Here is a 20,771-nt window from a genome sequence, read left to right on the forward strand (position 1 = left end):
TAAGTCCTTGTGCACGAAAAGTTTGTAACAGTTGTTCAAGAATCATATTGTGTTCCGACCAGTTAGCTTCTCCAATAAGAATATCGTCTATGTACGTCGTAATTCTGTCTTTAAGTTCTGTCGGAAGTATTGTGTTCAAACCGCGAATAAAAGCTGCAGAAGAAATAGTTAAGCCGAACGGTAATTTGCAAAACTGATAACAGTCGCCAAAACAAAGAAAAGCTGTATATTTTCTGCAATTCGGATGAAGTTGAATTTGCCAAAATCCCGATTTCAAATCTAATGTAGAATAAATAGCAGTACCGTGAAATTTTTGTAGAAGTTCCTCTAGTGTCTGTGGTCGATCTGTTTCATTAATAATAATGTCATTAATGTGACGTGAATCAAGTACAAGGCGAAGTGAGCCATCTTTTTTCCTTAACAATATGCAACGGGTTTATGTACGGACTAACTGCCGGCTCTATAATTCCTTGGTCAAGCATATCCTGCAATTCTTTTTTAACCTGTTCTCTGTGAATATATGGAATGGGATAATGCTTTGCTTTAAATGTGTCGTGCTGTTTGACTTGAAATTCATACATAAAACCGGACATAGTACCAGGAATGTTGTCAAAAACTGGAGCTTGCTGTAAAAGAATTTTGTGTAAGTGCGTTCGTTCGTCGTCTGTAGTTGCACTGCTTTGTCTAACTTTATCGGAAATCATTTGCATTACATCATAGTCAACTTTGTCTGGAGTATTATAGTTGTGTACGTACATATCCGTGAACAATGTGGGATTACAGTCTATGCTACGTGACACGGAAATGACCTCTGTGCGGTTAATTGTTTGTTCTTCCGCAGACAATGAATGCTGAAACTCTAAAGCCAATTGTACATTTTCGTCCTTTAGCATTAAATAAGAATTTTGAAAATCAATAACTGCGTCGTGTTGCACCAGAACATTCGTACCTAAAATAACGTCTGTCGTCAATAAAGTAACAATCCAAAAATTTGAGTGGAAAGTATGACCTCCAATACAAAATGATAAATGCGTCTGTAATTTAACGTCTACTCCTTTACTCGATACTGCTCCTTTTACTTTCATTTTGCCTAATGGTAATGTGGGATAGGTATTCTCTTTGTTACATTCTTTAAAAGTTTCTTCATTTATTACTGATATAGGTGATCCGGAATCAATTACTGCTGAAAATTTCGGTGAACCTGCTTTAATTTCGATAACAGGATGTGAAATAGATTTCTGAACAAATGGTCTTTCCTGCAAAAGAGTGTCTCTGATGTCGTCAAAGGTAATTACATTTTCGTGAACAACATTTTGCGTGTCAAAGGTAGCGCTTGTGTTATTGGAAGATGCGACCTGTACAGTATCTAGTCAGATTCTATCTGACGTGTTATTATTGTCAGGAGGGTTCTGTGGCATTTCAACTAATTGAACTGTTCTATTACTTCTTCCAGACGTATTACGTTCTGGATGGTACCTACTGTCGGGTTCATTCATGAGAATATGTTCTTGCGCATGATTTTGCTGTTGGTAAGACCGACTGTTATTATATGTACGCTGATAATTGTGCTCATCGTTTTTACGTCTGTCGTGATAGTCATTCCTATACGGTGCATTGCGATAGGAATTGAAATACTGTCTTCTCTGTACGTAGTTGTTCCCTTGCCGCCGTGCGTTACTATTTGTTGGATCTGGGACTATACGTGCACGCGGCGGAACATTAAAGCCTGGTTGACCTTGTGCATTACATTGTTGGTTATGTATTCCAACCGGCTGACTTTCATGCTGTTGTGGTGGAAAACGTCTATTGTTACCAAAATGTGTTTCCTGTTGCTGAAAATTTTGACGATATTGATAATCTGAATTTTGGCTGTTATTAAAGATTTGGTAGTTGTCGTTCCTAAATCGTCTGTTACTTTTTCTATTAAAATTACGTGTCTGATCATAATTGCTGTACGTTTGTTGACCTTGGTTATTATAAGAAAAATTTTTGTTTACAAAAGAATAATCAGATTGCTGTACTTCTAAAAGCTGCAACAGATCCCTGAACGCCGAAATATTTTCTTTTTGTTGACCCGTCAGAAGTGACACTCTTAATGACCGTGGTAATTTAGAGATGCATAATTAAATAAGTGCAGATTCACTGTACGGTTCACTTAAGTACTGGTTTTGTTGGACCATATGCTCAAAAAATTGCGTGACACTGGGAAAATTGGAGTTCTCATAATTTGGCAAACTAATTAGTTGATCTTTAATTCCGCGCTGTGTCGTCTTCGACCAATACGCTGATAGAAAAGCATTCTGAAACTCTTCTACCGAATAGCATTGTCTCGCGATCGGTCTCATAAGAGTTGCCGGTTCTCCTTCCAAAAAACTGCAAATAAATTCAAGTTTATGCGTAACGGGCCAAGTCGGTGGAAAAGCAAAGCTAAACTGTTGTATCCAATCCAGTGGGTGAATCTGTGGTCTGTCGTTTTTAAACACTTTAAACTTTCTCACTGACAGAAAATGTTTGTAATCGAAATTATCGTCTCTGTGTGATGGAACAGGTTCCGGATTGTAAGAAAATCTGTTGAACTGAGGTTGTTCGGAATCTAATTCCCGTACTCTTACCCAAATTATACGCGTTGCGCGAGTCTGACAAATGTTCGCAAAGTGGCGTCTGCTGTGATGTGTTATTAACTGAAATACTTTTCATCTCTGTTACTTCTTGTTGTAAACTTGACAACTTTCTACGCAACGTGTTATTAGACGAATCGATCTCATTAATTGTCTGCTGTAAATTTTGAAATTCAGGTGTTTGGTTAAATGAAATCGGTGCAGTATCGTCTGATTTATTATCATTATTACTTTCAATAGCATCAATACGACTGGCTAATTCATCATATTTTTCAGTCAGTATTTTTGCCTGATCATCGGTTTTAGAATCGGATGCATTAATCTGTCTTTGCAACTTACGTGTAGTTTCGCTCAGTTTTTTAACATCAGCTTTGATGACATTGCAATCTTGTGTTAGTTCTAATTGTTCGAATCTGTCTGTCACTGTTTGAATATTTACTGTGTGTGCATCTGTTTTTGATTTAAGATCATAAATTTCATCACGTAATTCCGCATTCAACTGTTCTATGGTATTAATTTTGTCGGACACTGTAGTAATATTATTGTCTACATATGTCTTCGCTTTCGCGAACATTTTACGTTTGTCTTCTTGTCTTTGTGCAGTGATTGTTTCCATGACTTGTCGTTTTACTTTGTTTTGATCCTGAATAAATTTGCGGAAACGCGTATCACTGTTTTGTATGTGAAGATTAAAGCGTTCGTCAATTTGAGAGTTCTGTTGGTCGAATTTCGCGTCTATCTTTGCGTCCATTGTGCGCGAAAGTTCTACCGTCATTGCTTTAAACTCGTCGCGTAATTGTGTAGCTTTTTCAGAGCATTGTTTAGCGACTGTACTAATTTCCGCTCTAAGTGTTTCTGTTGCGGCTGTTTGCATTTCCCTTAATTCTTGCGCAACAGACCTAATTTCTTCGCTACTTTTCTTTGAACAAGCCTCAATTTCCTCGCGTAACTGTTCCTTAGTGTCATGACACTGTGCGGCAACGGCTCTAATTTGTTCACTAAGTTGTCTGGAATTGTCGTCTAATTTTTCATTAAGTTGTTTGTTACCCTCACTAAGGTTGTCTTGTTTTTTATCTAGTTGTTTGATATCTACACTAAGTTGTTTGGAATTTACAGTAAGGTCGTTCTTAAACTGTAGCATTATTGCCATAAATTGATTCAAATCAAAAGTAGCAGTTGCATTCTCAGTGCTCTGTGATGGAGTACATGCAATTGTCATGCTCTGTGTGACCATTTGGTCATTCCGTAATTTGCAAAAAGATTTGTCAGTCGAACGTACACTGTCAGTCATTATTTCGGAATTAGATAGATCCGTCCTACTTTCAGTACACTGACCATTTTCATTCGAAACATTTGTCTGTACGTTACTTGAATTTTCTAAATCGGGTGTGTTAAGCTCGGCAGCGCTCATTACAATAGACCGCTCCGCGTCATCAATTGTCGTCAAATTAACAGAAGAGACAATTGAGTTCGTTTGTTCATCATTAAGATAAAAGTCATCATTAGTGGTTGGAATGCACTGATTGTTAGTGAACGCAGGATTGTCATCATTACACTGCGTGTCACATGTCCTATCGGTAAAGTTGTTTGAGTCGGTTGTTTCATTCGTAATACCTCGCGATACACTATTCACAGTCTTTCGCGGCATTTTTACAATAGTCAATTATTCACAAAACAAATAAGCACAATGCAAAAGCAACACACAAATACAACAGAGCAACGAATTGCCGTTGACCTGTAGAAAGAAAGTCACAAGATTAGTAAAAGCGTTGCGCCAAATTCTAATTATATCTAAGCAAATAAGAGCAGATATCTGACTGTTGTTCAAAAGACTCTCAACGAAATACGATCCTGGACTGGGTGTCGCCAAGTGTAACCTCTCCACAAAAATTTCAAAAATGACAATATTATTTATGAATGCTAATGGACATTGTGCTAAGTGTAAGCTCCCCAGAGAAATTTTGAAAAGCACAATATTTAATAGAAATGGGACCAAAGCGTAACCTCCCTAGCAATTAAATTTAACGACAATAAAAATGAGAATCGCAATCTGACCCAAATATAAGTTCCTTACAAAAAAAAATGAAAGTCAATTCAGTGATAAGAAAATCTCAGTGATAATGATAACTCAATTGAACCGAAATACCGGTCTTTGGCCCTGTGCAAAAAATCAGAATTAAATTCTTACCTCAGTATAACTGCATGTCAAATTTCTGCTCTTATTGTTGGCCACGGCTTGGAGGAACTGCATTGCAAATAATATTTTTTTTTTTTTAATTTAACTGAAACTTTTCTTTAAGGGAAATGGAAGGAAATCGTTGGTTCAATTAAATGATTTTTTTTGTTAAAAATATTGCTTTGAAATGAAAATTATTATTGGGGCACTTGTTGAAAACTAATTACAATAAATAAACTTTACATTATCTGATGATTACCTTAATTAACAATATACCTCATTCAGCATCTTGACCAGAATGCCATGTCGACGCTCGCCGACTCCTCACACACAACTGCACTCGACTGCTACTACCGACATACTGGACGCAACTGAACTGAGCTACTGCTATCGACAGACTGTACTGCATGACGACTACTAGCGTACTGCTCGCAACACTCGCGCGGTCAAGCGCAGACTAACCACGATAAAAGGCTGTCTGGTCAAAGATTTTATCATGCCTCACCATCGCTGCTACGTTACATACGTGTTTCAATAGGTATAATTAAAAATCACAGTACACACTAAAGCGACAACACAACTTATCACGGGCAAGTTACGCAGTCATTTTATGGAAGTATTATTTGAAGGTTTAGTGCCGGCAGTATGAAATACATAGAGAGCCTGTTAACAAAATATCTCATTTTATTCTTGTATTACAATTTCATTAAAATTAATACTGCTTTAATGTCATGGATTTGCTTAGAGAAATATTATTGTGTGACATATTTATCACTGATCATTTCCGAGTAAGTTAATTTCTGTGAGTTTTGGTAGCTGAGATAAGAGAAAGCCGTTATACGGCAACCGCAAGAATTTAATGAAAACTACTGTTAATCTTTCTCAGATAAATCAAAATGACACAGAAGGTAAATAATACAATTAAAATGAAAGCTTTATAAGTTATTTCCGCGGCTCTGTGCCGTTTAATATTGGAAATATTCAAATAAAACGTTGCGGACGTGCAAATGGCCGACGACAATCTTTCATAGAGTACCGCTGTATTGCGCGGTCTGTTGTTCTGAGAAAATAAGCCAGTAGTTTTCTACCATGTAGGAATGCTAAAGATACATAAATAAAGGTTTTAAGAGCAAATAAACACATAAATTTAATCAAAATGCATCATAAGTACACTTACAATGTCTCTCACCTCTATCCTCATTCGCGACCAAGACCAGAGTAAGCAATTACGTAAAATCATTCCACTGTTTCACGGCTGTTAGTATTTTAACATAGTACAGAAAACAATATACACAATAAACCGATACTGTTTTTAAATACAATTACGTTGAATGATAAATATTTTCTGTACATTTTTACGTACGTCTTTCAAGAACTATGAAATTCTTAATTCATAGCACTGTTCGTAATTCCATCTGAATAAATATTGTTCTCCCCAGGGCAACCAGTACAGTATGCTTCAGTTTGAATAGTCTGATCATGGTATGCGGTGGCAGCAGGCATCAAACAATAGATGTTCATAGTTGTTTATTACATTGCCTTGAAGATACATCACGTACACTGTCATTTGCGTGCCTCTTGATATGGTACAGAGCAGGGAGCTTGGAGTGGAAACTGCCAGTACAAGCCCATTTACCACATTTAAAAAAAAAAAGAAGAAAAATGCCTCTGAGCACTATGCGACTTAACTTCTGAGGTCATCAGTCGCCTAGAACTTAGAACTAATTAAATCTAACTAACCTAAGGACATCACCCATATCCATGCCCGAGGTAGGATTCGAACCTGTGACCGTAGCAGCAGCGTGGTTCCGGACTGAAGTGCCTAGAATCGCTCGGTCAGAGCGGCCGGCATGGTCTCTGTCACCAAGATCTGAAGTGCACACCGCATGGTAAGGTGATGTGAATGAATGAATGACAAAAAGCCTGTGTTGTTCCATTGAGGGCAAAGGCCCCCTACAGGTAGGGGTAGCTGCTTTTAGACATTCATGTGGTGAGCTAGTCCGCTTAAGAGGGTACCGCACTTTATGGACACTAAACACTGAATTACACTTGATCACTTAGTTGTAGTTCCAGTTCTTTCCATTCCTTTCTGTTTCTGGCTATGCTGGTCCACTCTCTTCCTGCTTGTTTTCTGAATAAGTCCCACCATTTGCGTCTTGGTCTTCCTGGAAGTCTCTTGCCGATGTATGGGTCCCATTTGGCACCTCGTGTCGTCCATCTGTCGTCTTGCAGCCTCGCCACTTGGCCGCTCCGTTTCCATTTGGTCTTCGTAGCTGTTGTGCTATGTCTATTGTGGCAGACATCTTGTGTATCGAGGTTTTCGATATTCTGTCTTTCAGAGAGATGCCAAGGATCTTCCTCTGCATTTTCCTTTGGCATACCTGTAGAGTGTTTCTCTCTTTCGCTTTGAGAGCCCCTGTCTGTCATCCACATAATAACAATGGAAAACGCAGCTTCTGAGTGCCTCCATTTTGAGACTCCTTCTCAGGGTTCTGTGTACCAATATGAACATTAAGGTCCAGAAAGCTTTCCAAGCTAAGGAAACTCTTCGTTTTATTTCTTTCTCCATTTTGGTGTTAAAAGAAATTATTTGGCCTAGGTATATGTATTGTGATGCATACATTAGTTCCGTTCCTTCAAGACATATTGTCGTTTCTAATCCATTTCTCATTACTTGCGTTTTAGATTTGTTCATTGTGAGTCCTGCCATCTTGCTTTGTTTGTTAAGCTCCTGGAGCATTGATTGGAATTCCCTTACGGTTTTGGCGAAGAGGACTATGTCGTCAGCGAACCTCAAATTTGTTAATTTCTTAAAAAACTTGGGGCTACATAAAAAGCTGGTCTCATTTAAATTCGTTCTACAGCAAAGGCGCATAAATACATGAATACTAATTACCTTATTGTAGGTCGATGTAACAATATGTAGGAAGATTCTCCATCAAAATGATGAAAGATGCAATCGCCATCCCCAAATCGCTCTTCAACTGTGGGAAGGAGGTGCTTAAAACATCAATGTAGGCCTGTGCTGTGATAGTACCACACAAAACAACAAGGGGTACAAGCCCCCTCCGTGAAAAACACGACCACGCCATAACACCACCGCCTCCGAATTTTACTGTTGGCACTACACACGCTGGCAGATGACATTCACCGGGAATTCGCTATATGCATACCCTGCCATCGGCCCCACGAAGCCCCTTCGTCAACAAGGCACTTTGCAAGTTGGTGGTGGTTCCATAATGGTGTATTTACATGTAATGGTACGGGTCCTTTGGCCGAACTGAACTTATCATTGACTGGAAATGTTTACGTTCGGCTACTTGGAGACCATTTTCAGTCATTCATGGATTTCATGTTCTCAAACAACGGTGTCATGTCACCGGGCTACAATTGTTTAAGACTGGTTTGGAGAACGTTGTGAACACTTCGGGCGAATGATTTGGCGACCCACATCACCCGACATGAATCCCACCGAATATTTATGGGACATAATCGAGAGGCCAGCTCGTGCACAGCATTATGCACCGGCAACTGTTTCGCAATTACCAACGGCTATAGAGGCAATATGGCTCAATATTTCTGCAGGGGACTTCCAACAACTTGTTCAGTCCGTGCCACGTCAAGTTGCTGCACTACACTGGGCAAAAGTAGATCCGACACGATATTAGGAGATATCCTATGACTTTCGTCACCACATTGTAAGATGGATCAGTGTTTCCGTACAGCTCACTGACTCAGCATCGACTGTTGCAACGTTGCTCCTCTTCAAATACGAAGACAGAAGGAAAGAAAAATTAGCACACGGAAGTCCGTTTCATCAACTGGCCGCGCCATATTTTTTTGGCTCCTCTACCGGCCTGCCGTGAAACTGGGACTCAGTCTCTGTCAGACGACGCTTACAGAAAGGTGACGTCTTTCGCATAAACATCCTACGAGATCTATTAGTTTGTGATTACACTACTTCGCGAACCATTGGAATCAGGTGCAACATTCACAGGAGTGTCTGACGAGAGCAACCTTGAATGAAATAACAAGTAAATTTAGTTGCGGAAAATGTACATGCTAGTCTAAGGAAAATTAGTTCATTACGAAAGAAATGGCTTACAAACCGCTCCTCCCTACGATACTGTTCGTCAATCTGGGACATTTAAAGTGTTAGAATAATAGAAGAGATAGATAAGATCTAACAAAGAGCAATAATTTCGTCACGATATCCTGTAGTAAGTGTGAGAGCGTTAATCCAGGGGCAGACGTTGCAAGAAAGGCGTTGTGGTTCGTGGAAGCATTTTATTACGAGAAGAGTCGGTCAACATAGATATCTCAAGTAAGGAGCATGGCGTGAAAACCAGGGAAATTCCACTTCTTACGGAGACAGCTATCCTCCCGTGAAAGAGAGGAAGAAAGACCTACTGAAAGCTATGGTCCAACGATCACACACTATGGGTTAAAAGAAAACCGAAGAAAGACGAAGATACTGAGGAGTAGCAGAATTGAGATTAGCGATAATCTTATCACCAGAGTTTGGGGACGACGAAGTAGACGAAGAGATGGAATTCTCCTAGCGTGGAACCAAAACCACGCATAACGGACGAAGCAAAGAGGATGTAAGAAGCCGGATAGCACAGTCCAAGAGAGCGTTCTTCGCAGAACGAAGTCTACTAGTATCAAACGTTGGCCGTAATTTGAGAAAGAAATTTCTCACAATGTCGTTTGGAGCACTGTATTTTACGGTAGTGAACCATATACTGAGCGCAAACCGCAACGGAAGAAAATGGAAGGGTTTCAGATGTGGTGCTACAGAAGAATGTTGAAAATCAGGTGGACTGATCACGTAAGGAATGAGGAGGTCCTCCTCAGAACAGCCGAAGAGATAAACGTGTGGAAAATATTGACAAGAAGGGTCGGTATGTCAAGACATGCATTAACACGTAGGGAATAACTTCCACAGTACAAAAGAAGCTGTAAAGACTATAGAGCAGTGGTTCCCAACATTTGTGAGATCATTACCTGTGAATGCAGTAAAATATTTACCAGTACGCCTCTCCCCGCCCATCCGTGACCCCCCCCCCCCCCAATCCCCCCATCATCACTTTTTAACTATGAATTACGTAACGTCAGACAAATTAATTAAAGAATAACGTCAGCTTTGCTATTAAAGAATAAAGTCAGCTTTGGTAATAAATACAGCCACTTATTATGAAAGCCCACCAGCAGCTAATAGAGTATAGTAAAACAGAGAGAGATAATAAATTTCAGAGGGAAGATTTAATTTGTTATTATTAAGCAAGAGAAAGAAATCCTAAGAAGAGGTTACATAGTTTGTTGTAAAAGGGAAGGTTATCAGGAAGACAAGAGGTATAGAGGACACGGGAAGGTTTAATCGCAGATTCAGATGCAGGTGTAGATGTTTCCAACATTGTCATTTCCCACTGGGTGGGACCCCGCGTAATGCGAACGCGGAGTGTTCGGTGGGAAATTCCTGCGCCAGCGGCGCGTCCGTGTGATGGTGGTGAGGCGTCGGCGCGCACCCCTCCCAGAGGAGGGGCAGAGCCAGAGGTACCGTACGCCGGCCGGCCGCCAGGTGCGGCGGCCTGGTTCCGCACAGTGCTGCGACGGCCGACGACCCGCGTGGCCACCGCGATCCACTTGCTGCCACCTTGAACCCAGCGAAGGACGCGCGCCGGCCGCCCATTCTCAAGGACATGGCGCTCCTCAGGGGACCCTGCTGCTGCCTGCTCGCGGTAAGTCTCCGCCCGGCTCACATCTGCAGGCGTACATTTCGCGGGCGCATTCTGCACCTCCATTCTACTCCAAAAGCTTCCATTCCATTTCTGGGTCAGGAAGGCAAGTGAATGTTATCCTCCACCCCTCTCCTAGCCCATTCGCGGACGATATGAGAAAGAAATGTAACTGCACGCACACTTCGTGATGTTTCCTGATCTCTCCTATTTTAATACTGACTTTTTAAATTTATTCATTTACTTATTTAATCTTGCAGTATTAGGGCCATCGGGTATTCTGTTACAACTAACCAGGGATTCTAAATAATTTACATTCTAAAAGAATACGTTGTCCATTGTAGGCTGTGTTGTACTTTATTACGAGGCGTATTCGGAAAATAAGGTCCGATTTGGCGCGAAATGGAAACCGCTGTGAAAATCCGATGGAACTTTGCAAAGATGTGATGGGCAGTGTCTTTTGTGTGCCTGTCGATCGCTTCACGTCGCTCTTTTCAGTTCAGAGCCCAAAGTGATCGTGCAGAAATGCCTACAACAACAGTGTCTCCGGCCAAGTATGTGAATCTGGGCCGGCTGTGGTAGCCGAGCGGTTCTAGGCGCTTCAGTCTGGAACCGCGTGACTGCTACAGTCGCAGGTTCGAATCCTGCCTCGGGCATGAATGTGTGTGATGTCCTTTGGCTAGTTAGGTTTAAGTAGTTCTAAGTTCTAGGGGACTGATGACCTCAGATGTTAAGTCCCATGGTGCTCAGAGCCATTTATGTGGATCTGGTGAGAGATTTCGCCTGAAGCTATGCAGCCCACATAACATGAGTGTTACACGTTTCTTTCTTCGAGACAATTTTCAACTGCGTTCTGCAGGGGCAATGAAGACACTCCTGCAGCGTTTTCGATGGGAAGTGTTTGATCACCCATAATGCAGCCCTTAATTGACTCCCTCCACGGTTTATCTCTGCTCACCTGAACCACTGGCTACGAAGACAACATTCTGGCAAAACCGACGAAAGGCAGACCAGCGTAGAGAACAGCCGGAAAGCATAGGCGGCTGCTTTCTGTCTACCGAAAAGTTTGTACACCGCCACGACAAATCTTTAAGTCGGAGTGGTTACTATTTAGAGAGACAGTTGGAAGATGGGGCTAACTTTTGCGCATAAGAAGTTTTTGATTTTGACTATGGTTTTCATTTCGCGACCGATCGGACCTTACTTTCCGAACAGCCCTCGTAAAACAGTACTGATAGCTAATTTTGGCCGTGAGTCATTATCAAGCACATTTGCTATGTCGTGTATTGCATATCGTGAAATAGCAAATGTGGTTGATAATGCCTCACGGCCGAAATCAGCTAACAGCACGATTTTAATAAAACACAATACAGCCTACAACGGACAATGTATTGTTTTACTAAGCACTTAGATGCTTAGATACCCACGGAAGCAAAATTTACAATACTTTCAGCACATTAAGAATGTTGTAAGTTACATTTAATGTCCACCATTCTTAAATTACTATGACTAAATAGCGCAGAAGAAACACAGGCAGCACTAGCTACAAGTAATGGATCCGGAAGAGGGGGTTGGGATGGGGAGAGAAAGTGTAACGTAATAAAACACAAATAATACAGATACATAAAAAGAAAGGAGTGTAACTGACTGAGAAGTGAAAATATAGAGAAGCGCAACTGTGAGAAGACAGAAGTATTTGTTCCAGACGGGGGCAACAACAATAGGTAACGAGTCAGCGAATGTTTTTTTTATGGTTGCGTACAGCTATGGCACTATATAAATGACACCTTGCGTTTCGATTATGATGCGATGGCTTGTACCAAGTCTGTGATGCTAGGTATTGGAACCAATGCGTATTGAAGAGATATGCGGATATACTCTCTAAAGAATGAAAATAGTCGTATAAATAATGTTCATCTACAAGTGCGCATTGTATGGTATTTTATTGCTAGACCCAGTCTCTATATCAAGCAGTAACCTTGTACGTTACAGTTCTCACTGGGAGCCACCTTTCTCAAGCCGACAAAACAACGTTCTTATCATTACAGACGGTTTTTGTGCCATTCGCAGGTATTGTGGTAAGTTTCAGTTCTATATCTGATAAACGACGTCTATAAATCGACACCTTTAAATGAATTGTTGCTCTAATGAGGTTGTGATTCGGAGTTTTTAAACTTTTTTTTTAAACTAGTGATTTAGTACAATATCTGCATGTCACCATATTAAAACTGCCAGTTTCTGTCAAATAACATACCACCCTGAAACATAAACAATGTTGATTACTTTTATTTAGATCAGTGCTTCGCCCTGTTAACATATGGCCTAAAGTAAAATTTGAGAAACTTTCGTGCAATCTATAATTTTTGTGGAGTTGATGGGAACATTGATCTAGATACATGTGATCGAGACAGGATGCATACCCTGTAATTGACGTCCAATTATAGGTCACAGAATGATCTGCTGTTTGACCGAAAGTGGTACTTCTAGTAAAGTATAGCTATTGTGCCAAATCACAATGTTTCAAAGTAATTACTCTTCGAGCACTGTTCGGGACTAGCCCACAACGAATCTTAAGCTGGCACATCCAAGCTACTGTCATTTATTTTAGTCTTGGGGAAAACTTGAAAAATATAATCATGTAAATGTGTGGCAACCTGTTGAAGCTTCAGCAGGTGACCAATTCTACTCAAACCATGCTTTTTGGTTCTAAACTGTGTGCGTTATTCAGTTCTACAATGGTTCAAAAATATTGACCTGAGAAACATCAAATGAATCATTAGTTTAATTTTATAATTCTCTATCCAGAAGTGCAAATCACGCTCAAGGACAGGATGAATTTATCGATCCAGTCTCCAATTTGACTGAATAGTCCGTAGGTGCGCAGCTTATTGGTGATACTACACCGCGAATAAAACTTTCCACAGTTCAACAAACATGGGATTAAATGGGAAGCCGTCTCGTTGCTCTCATAAATAAAATCAACGAACTGGTTTTCGCGCAATTGCTACTTCCCATCGAACAGGAATCAGTAACTAGGAAGTGGGACGGTTCTGCTATCTATTCTGTTTACGGGGCTCATCGAATCTAGTCAGTCTGCTTTTATTCAAAGATATTCTTTATTTATTTTCAACACTGGACACATATTTCCGTGTGTTCTTGCCTTCGTAGTCCTGTAGCTCTTCGGATCCTTAGCTAACAAAAAATTTCTAAAACCACAACTGCAGCCATCAGACGCTGTTTTATAGTATTACCTGCCAACAATCTTAATGGTAGGCTCAGCCTGCGTAATGATCTGTAGCCACAAAAGAAGACAAAGAAAACTTCTCGTTTCATGCATCTACACTCCTGGAAATTGAAATAAGAACACCGTGAATTCATTGTCCCAGGAAGGGGAAACTTTATTGACACATTCCTGGGGTCAGATACATCACATGATCACACTGACAGAACCACAGGCACATAGACACAGGTAACAGAGCATGCACAATGTCGGCACTAGTACAGTGTATATCCACCTTTCGCAGCAATGCAGGCTGCTATTCTCCCATGGAGACGATCGTAGAGATGCTGGATGTAGTCCTGTGGAACGGCTTGCCATGCCATTTCCACCTGGCGACTCAGTTGGACCAGCGTTTGTGCTGGACGTGCAGACCGCGTGAGACGACGCTTCATCCAGTCCCAAACATGCTCAATGGGGGACAGATCCGGAGATCTTGCTGGCCAGGGTAGTTGACTTACACCTTCTAGAGCACGTTGGGTGGCACGGGATACATGCGGACGTGCATTGTCCTGTTGGAACAGCAAGTTCCCTTGCCGGTCTAGGAATGGTAGAACGATGGGTTCGATGACGGTTTGGATGTACCGTGCACTATTCAGTGTCCCCTCGACGATCACCAGTGGTGTACAGCCAGTGTAGGAGATCGCTCCCCACACCATGATGCCGGGTGTTGGCCCTGTGTGCCTCGGTCGTATGCGGTCCTGATTGTGGCGCTCACCTGCACGGCGAAAAAAACACGCATACGACCATCATTGGCACCAAGGCAGAAGCGACTCTCATCGCTGAAGACGACACGTCTCCATTCGTCCCTCCATTCACGCCTGTCGCGACACCACTGGAGGCGGGCTGCACGATGTTGGGGCGTGAGCGGAAGACGGCCTAACGGTGTGCGGGACCGTAGCCCAGCTGCATGGAGACGGTTGCGAATGGTCCTCGCCGATACCCCAGGAGCAACAGTGTCCCTAATTTGCTGGGAAGTGGCGGTGCGGTCCCCTACGGCACTGCGTAGGATCCTACGGTCTTGGCGTGCATCCGTGCGTCGCTGCGGTCCGGTCCCAGGTCGACGGGCACGTGCACCTTCCACCGACCACTGGCGACAACATCGATGTACTGTGGAGACCTCACGCCCTACGTGTTGAGCAATTCGGCGGTACGTCCACCCGGCCTCCCGCATGCCCACTATACGCCCGCGCTCAAAGTCCGTCAACTGCACATACGGTTCACGTCCACGCTGTCGCGGCATGCTACCAGTGTTAAAGACTGCGATGGAGCTCCGTATGCCACGGCAAACTGGCTGACACTGACGGCGGCGGTGCACAAATGCTGCGCAGCTAGCGCCATTCGACGACCAACACCGCGGTTCCTGGTGTGTCCGCTGTGCCGTGCGTGTGATCATTGCTTGTACAGCCCTCTCGCAGTGTCCGGAGCAAGTATGGTGGGTCTGACACACCGGTGTCAATGTGTTCTTTTTTCCATTTCCAGGAGTGTATTTTGCAGCAACTGCAGAAGTTAAATACATTTTATTCTGGAAGGTAATTTTGAAGCGTGCATCAGTATAGGGCGTCGGTCCATTGGTCGCTTTTCCTTTTGAAGAGGCAGTTTCAGTTTCCCGCGAGTACTCATTCTGGCGGCGTCCCGACCCGTCACGGGAGCGGCTGGACTAGTTCTGCTTCTTCCGCGAACGGCTGCCACTGACTGCATCGAGTACGTCACGATCCGACGGCGTCAGCTGTCTGTTTCGCAATGAGGGCGCCGGCCGGCAGCCAGCCGCCGAATAAAGCGCAGTCGAACCTCTCTGAGTTCCTTTCAAAACAGCAATAAATTCCTTGTAATACTTGAGCTTGCCCCGGCGTATCGAATGTTGAAACAGGCGAATACAACCGCGTGTAACTTCCTCTACAATTACCGAATAAAAAGAAGATTTCTGTTATTATAGAACAATCTCCTTTCCTGAAGTAGCACACCGGTCCAGTGGCTTGATACAGGTCCTCAAACATAATCATATTATTTTTTAATTCTGTTACGAAAACAACCCGCACCAGCTGTCCCTAATTGCTACTATGTAAGAAAAGTTATAAACCTGCAGTATAAATCATTACATACAAGGCGACACACACAGTTAATAAAAGCTCTATCAATGAAAATGAAATCTGTGCCGAAAACAATTACAGCCCCCCCAAGTTACACCTATGGCAACGGCCTTGCCGCAGTGGATACACCGGTTCCCGTGAGATCACCGAAGTTAAGCGCTGTCGGGCGTGATCGGCACTTGGATGGGTGACCATCCAGGCCGCCATGCGCTGTTGCCATTTTTCGGGGTGCACTCAGCCTCGTGATGCCAATTGAGGAGCTACTCGACCGAATAGTACCGGCTCCGGTCAAAGAAAACCATCATAATGACCGGGAGAGCGGTGTGCTGACCACACGCCCCTCCTATCTGCATCCTCACCTGAGGATGACATTGCGGTCGGTGGTCCCGATGGGCCACCTATACTCGGTATACAACAGCAGTGCACACGTACATAATAAGCGAAACTCGACATATAACTGGTTATGTTAACTACTTTGTATATTAACAGGTACATAGTAAAATGATTTACATCATCTATAAAATTCACTTCAGTTATCAGCCACACACTTGACCTACAGCCGTTAAACTCACGAGCATCTAAAGAAGTACGTCTCAGAAAAGCTTACATAAAATAACGGGATCACTCTCAGCAGATTAGACATCCCCGAGAAAACGTGTTAATGGCCTCTAGCGCGGTTATTCTCAGAATTTCATTTTCAATTTATCCGATTTATCTAAATGATAATTAATTGAAACCCTCAGCTGCCGACAGGTGTTGTTGATATACCTCGATGGGGACAGCTGATTTATCTACAAAGCGCCACATGTGGTTACGGGGCCCCCTTTTCAACGTAACAACAGTCACTTATTTTTACTTGTAACTCTCCCAAAGCACGGCCACTAGCATTACAAGCCACTAGCATTAGCGAGTCAGTCACAGCTATTTCGAGATTAATAAAATGCTGTCTCACCAGATTCAATGGGAGTCCAGTGTATTGATGAGATTCACATAATGCCTGCGGTGAAGATAAATGCGCTTCACCAGTCGCTGCAAGGCATGCCGGGCGCCCACATGTACGCCTTCGTAGCTCGAGGCCAACCAAGAGTTTGCGATTCGCTCGGTGGTAAGTTTACGTCGGTCGGCCAAGCACCATCCAAAGGGAACGATTGCGGCTAAAGGCAAGAGTGCATCACTGTAGCTATCGCCTCCACTCATGTGAACTCCAACCAAAGAAATCACCCCATCTGACATGTGGCATAAACACTTGTTGCAATCCATCGGAATCACAAGCAACTGGTCAACAGCTGCGACGTGGTGGTCAGGACAAAGAGTCTACATTACAAGTCTCTTGCTGTCTCTGACATCATATCTAGATACATCTGTGACACGCACTCACTATGTTTATTGAATCAACTGGGCACGGAAAATTCCGCTTTAAAAATAGTTTTGTTTGTAACGGAAATCAAACCGACGCTCTCAATCGACACTGGGTGTCGCACAAAAGACGTGATGAGCACTATTTGTTTTGTCTGACAGCTGCTATACATCGAAAAAACGAAATGGCAGACATCTGACGAAACGTCAGAGAAAATGCGCCTGACGAATCTTAGGAGGGACACCCGACATCAATTTTTTGTTTTGACATCTGAGCAGAACTTACACAGCCACCATTATACGAATAAGGTTTAACAAAAAGAAGAGCAATGTACGTGCAGGATTTGATACACTGTACATCAATATGAACATCAGCATGAAATTATTGTAAAATCATGTTAAAAGTAGACCTGTTCTTCAGAAGAAAAGGCACATAAAAATCGTATACTCTCAAGTCTTCCAAGCATATCAGTATATGATGACACATGTAACCCATGGTGACCAGACGTTCTGAGTGTTCGGGCATCCAAAAAAAGATGCAGTTTACCTTCTTCTTCAGTCGCACAATTTGGATACCACCAGACCAGTACGATGTAGATACTTCCTGTGAAACGTCCCCCTAGAAAAATTATTAATTACTGTTCTGGTAAACCTCTTACGTTATTTGATACTCAAACAGCTGATCAAAACTGAACGTACTCAGACGTTTCTCTCTTATTCTGATAATGAGCGTATGGCATTGGTGGCCGGGAGACCCCTCGCGGGGCGGTTCGGCCGCCGCTCCACAAGTTCTTTAACGCCACTACGGTGACTTGCGAGTGAATGAGGATGATATGATGATAAAAGACATACAACACACAGTCATCTCAAGGCAGAGAAAATTCCCTGACCCCGCCGGAAATCTAACCCGGGACCCGAGCGCGGGAAGCGAGAACGCTACCGCAAGACCACGACGAGCCGCAGACACTTATTCCGATCATCACTAAGCTGACACAATATTTTTAGCGCAACGCAGTCTGACTTTCAATAATCCCTACAAAAGAATGGGCCTGACTAACAATAACCTATACCTTTCACGAATCACTTATCTCACAAAAATCATCGTTACTCAAACTACTGCAATACAGCGAGCGCCAATACTGTCAGTAAATAAAAGATTCTGAAGGTACTGCAAATGAAAGATTTTTATAGAGAACAAACAATGTATTTACCTTAATAGTGTTCAAAAGTCATAGTATATATCAGTTCATGACATGCAGTCTTACAAATTTCCTTTTTCTGACGGACACACGTCCAGATCGTCCGCTCTCAAAACTCTGCCATCTCTCTCCCCACATCCACCACTGATGGCGGCTCACCTCCAACTGCGCAGCGCTATGCACTGTTCACATCCAACTGCCCAGTACTACACTAGTGAATATTCCAACAGTGCCAACCAGCCACAGACTGCACACAGCACAGTCAGTGATCTTCAAACAGAGCGTTACATGGCGTTACCAACATAAAAACCTAAACAGCCTACTTGCACCTGTAACAGCCGCGGTTGAGGATGACTGCCCTTGCAGTGTTGTTGAGTATTCTGGAGCGTCGATATTTTTTGTGCCAGATGTAAATAATCAGCACTGGATTCAGTTTGGCATAATCTTTGCAATAATTACAATCAAAAAAATGGTTCAAATAGCTCTGAGCACTATGGGACTTAACTTCTGAGATCATCAGTACCCTAGAACTTAGAACTACTTAAACCTAACTAACCTAGGGACATCAACACATCCATGCCCGAGGCAGGATTCGAACCTGCGACCGTAGCAGTTGCGCGGTTCCAGACTGAAGCGCCTAGAACCGCTCGACCACACCGGCCGCCAATTACAATCAGAGATCTCTTTCCATTCTGTGTTTCCACTTCTCTCTGGTTGTTAATTTGGTAGATTTTCAACAGTCTGAAGCAAATAAGTCCAAGTGTCTCCTCTCCGTCATAGACTACTGCTTTCACTAGCTCGTCTACCATTTCATCCCCAAGAATGCGACTGTGCGCTTTTACCCAGTACAACGTAACTCCATGATTCTTAGTTGTGATCTGTAATATCAGATTCATTGTCGATATGGATTCCGGAAAGGTAGCAAACTTATGGCCCACGCGCTCCTGGACGTACTACCGCTTGTTCACTGCCTTCTACACAGAAGGCAGAGAACAGGCGTTACTCTGCTGTATCAAAAATCTTACAGATATAACTTGTTTTAGACAAGTGGTCTTACAAAGGGTTAATTGACAGTGTCCTCCGTTTCCCAATCACCTTCTGTGATATCGCTGTATATATTCGGTGGAAATGTGCTGCCCTAAACTCTGACTTACACGCCGGTTTATGTCATACCTACAGAACAGGAAGAAAAAAGTTTTCTTACATGGGTCAAGTAGTTTAAATAAGTTACCACTTCATCTAACTGGGGTGAAATTACATTAGGTGTTCCACGGGGTTCAATCATGGGTCCCCTTCTGTCCTTGATATATGTGAACGACCTCCTGAAACAGGAAGCTGAACTGACGCTGTTTGCTGATGATACAAGCATCATTATTAATCCAGTAAAGGGAAGTTCAACTGAAAATGATGCAAATAAGGTCTTTGGAAAAGTCATTAATTGGTTTTCTGCTAATGGGCTTGCTCTAAACTTTGAAAAAACACAGTACATCCAATTTTCTGCTGCAAAAAGTACAGTTTCTTCAATAAATGTAACACATCAACAGAAGTCAGTAGAAAGGGTAGAGTATACTATGTTTTTGGGTGTACATATAGATGAGAATCTTAATTGGAAAATTCATGTTTTGGATCTCCTAAAGCGACTAGGTTCAGCAACTTTTTCGATCAGAATAATTGCCAATTTTGAGGATATAGAAATTAGTAAGCTAACATACTTTGAATACTTTCACTCTCTGATGTCATACAGAATAATATTTTGGGGTAACTCTACATTTAGACAGAAAGTAATCTCTGCTCAAAAGAAAGTGGTTAGAATAATGTGTGGGGTTCTTAGTCGCACATGTTGTAGGCATCTTTTTAAAAGATTGGGAATTCTTACAACAGCTTCACAATACATCTACTCACTAATGAAATTTGTTCTCAGCAACATGGACCAGTTTAACCCTCCTTACACGCGCAATTTTTTTAACTCCGCTACACGCGTGCGCTCTGAGAGTCCACATTGTGTTTTATACCATTTTCATGGACAATTCTGACATTACAGTTGGCAAATATAATATATTCGAGTCTGGATAACATAAATAAAACAATGAATTCGTAAACACAATGTATTTCAGCATCAGTAGTGTACATAAAATATTTTAACTCATAATTTACCCGTAAACCAATAAGAACATTTATTGTACTCGTTTAAATTTACATTCATTCTGTTTTTTCACTGTTTTTCCAAATGAATATTAACCAACACTTATCTTAAGCAAATTAGTTCAGAAACTTTTTTCAGAAAACTATAGTTTACAGCCTCACTGTCAATTGGAGT

The 20,771-nt window shown here is 42.2% G+C and overlaps 1 protein-coding gene and 1 pseudogene across 1 annotated transcript in view; both read left to right on the forward strand.

Annotated features, from left to right (window-relative positions):
* The first annotated feature begins 10,411 nt into the window (after window positions 1-10,411).
* LOC126483993 (uncharacterized) overlaps window positions 10,412-20,771 on the forward strand; it is a 366,871-nt gene continuing 356,511 nt past the window's right edge. Inside the window, exon 1 of the mRNA XM_050107299.1 lies at window positions 10,412-10,535. Coding sequence (XP_049963256.1) covers window positions 10,497-10,535 — 39 coding nt within the window. The 5' untranslated portion in view covers window positions 10,412-10,496. The remainder of the gene's footprint in view (window positions 10,536-20,771) is intronic.
* Window positions 16,001-16,118, forward strand: LOC126485360 (5S ribosomal RNA; annotated as a pseudogene).

This window comes from Schistocerca serialis, chromosome 6 (assembly GCF_023864345.2).
Source record: "Schistocerca serialis cubense isolate TAMUIC-IGC-003099 chromosome 6, iqSchSeri2.2, whole genome shotgun sequence".
Classification (NCBI taxonomy): Eukaryota; Metazoa; Arthropoda; class Insecta; order Orthoptera; family Acrididae; genus Schistocerca; species Schistocerca serialis.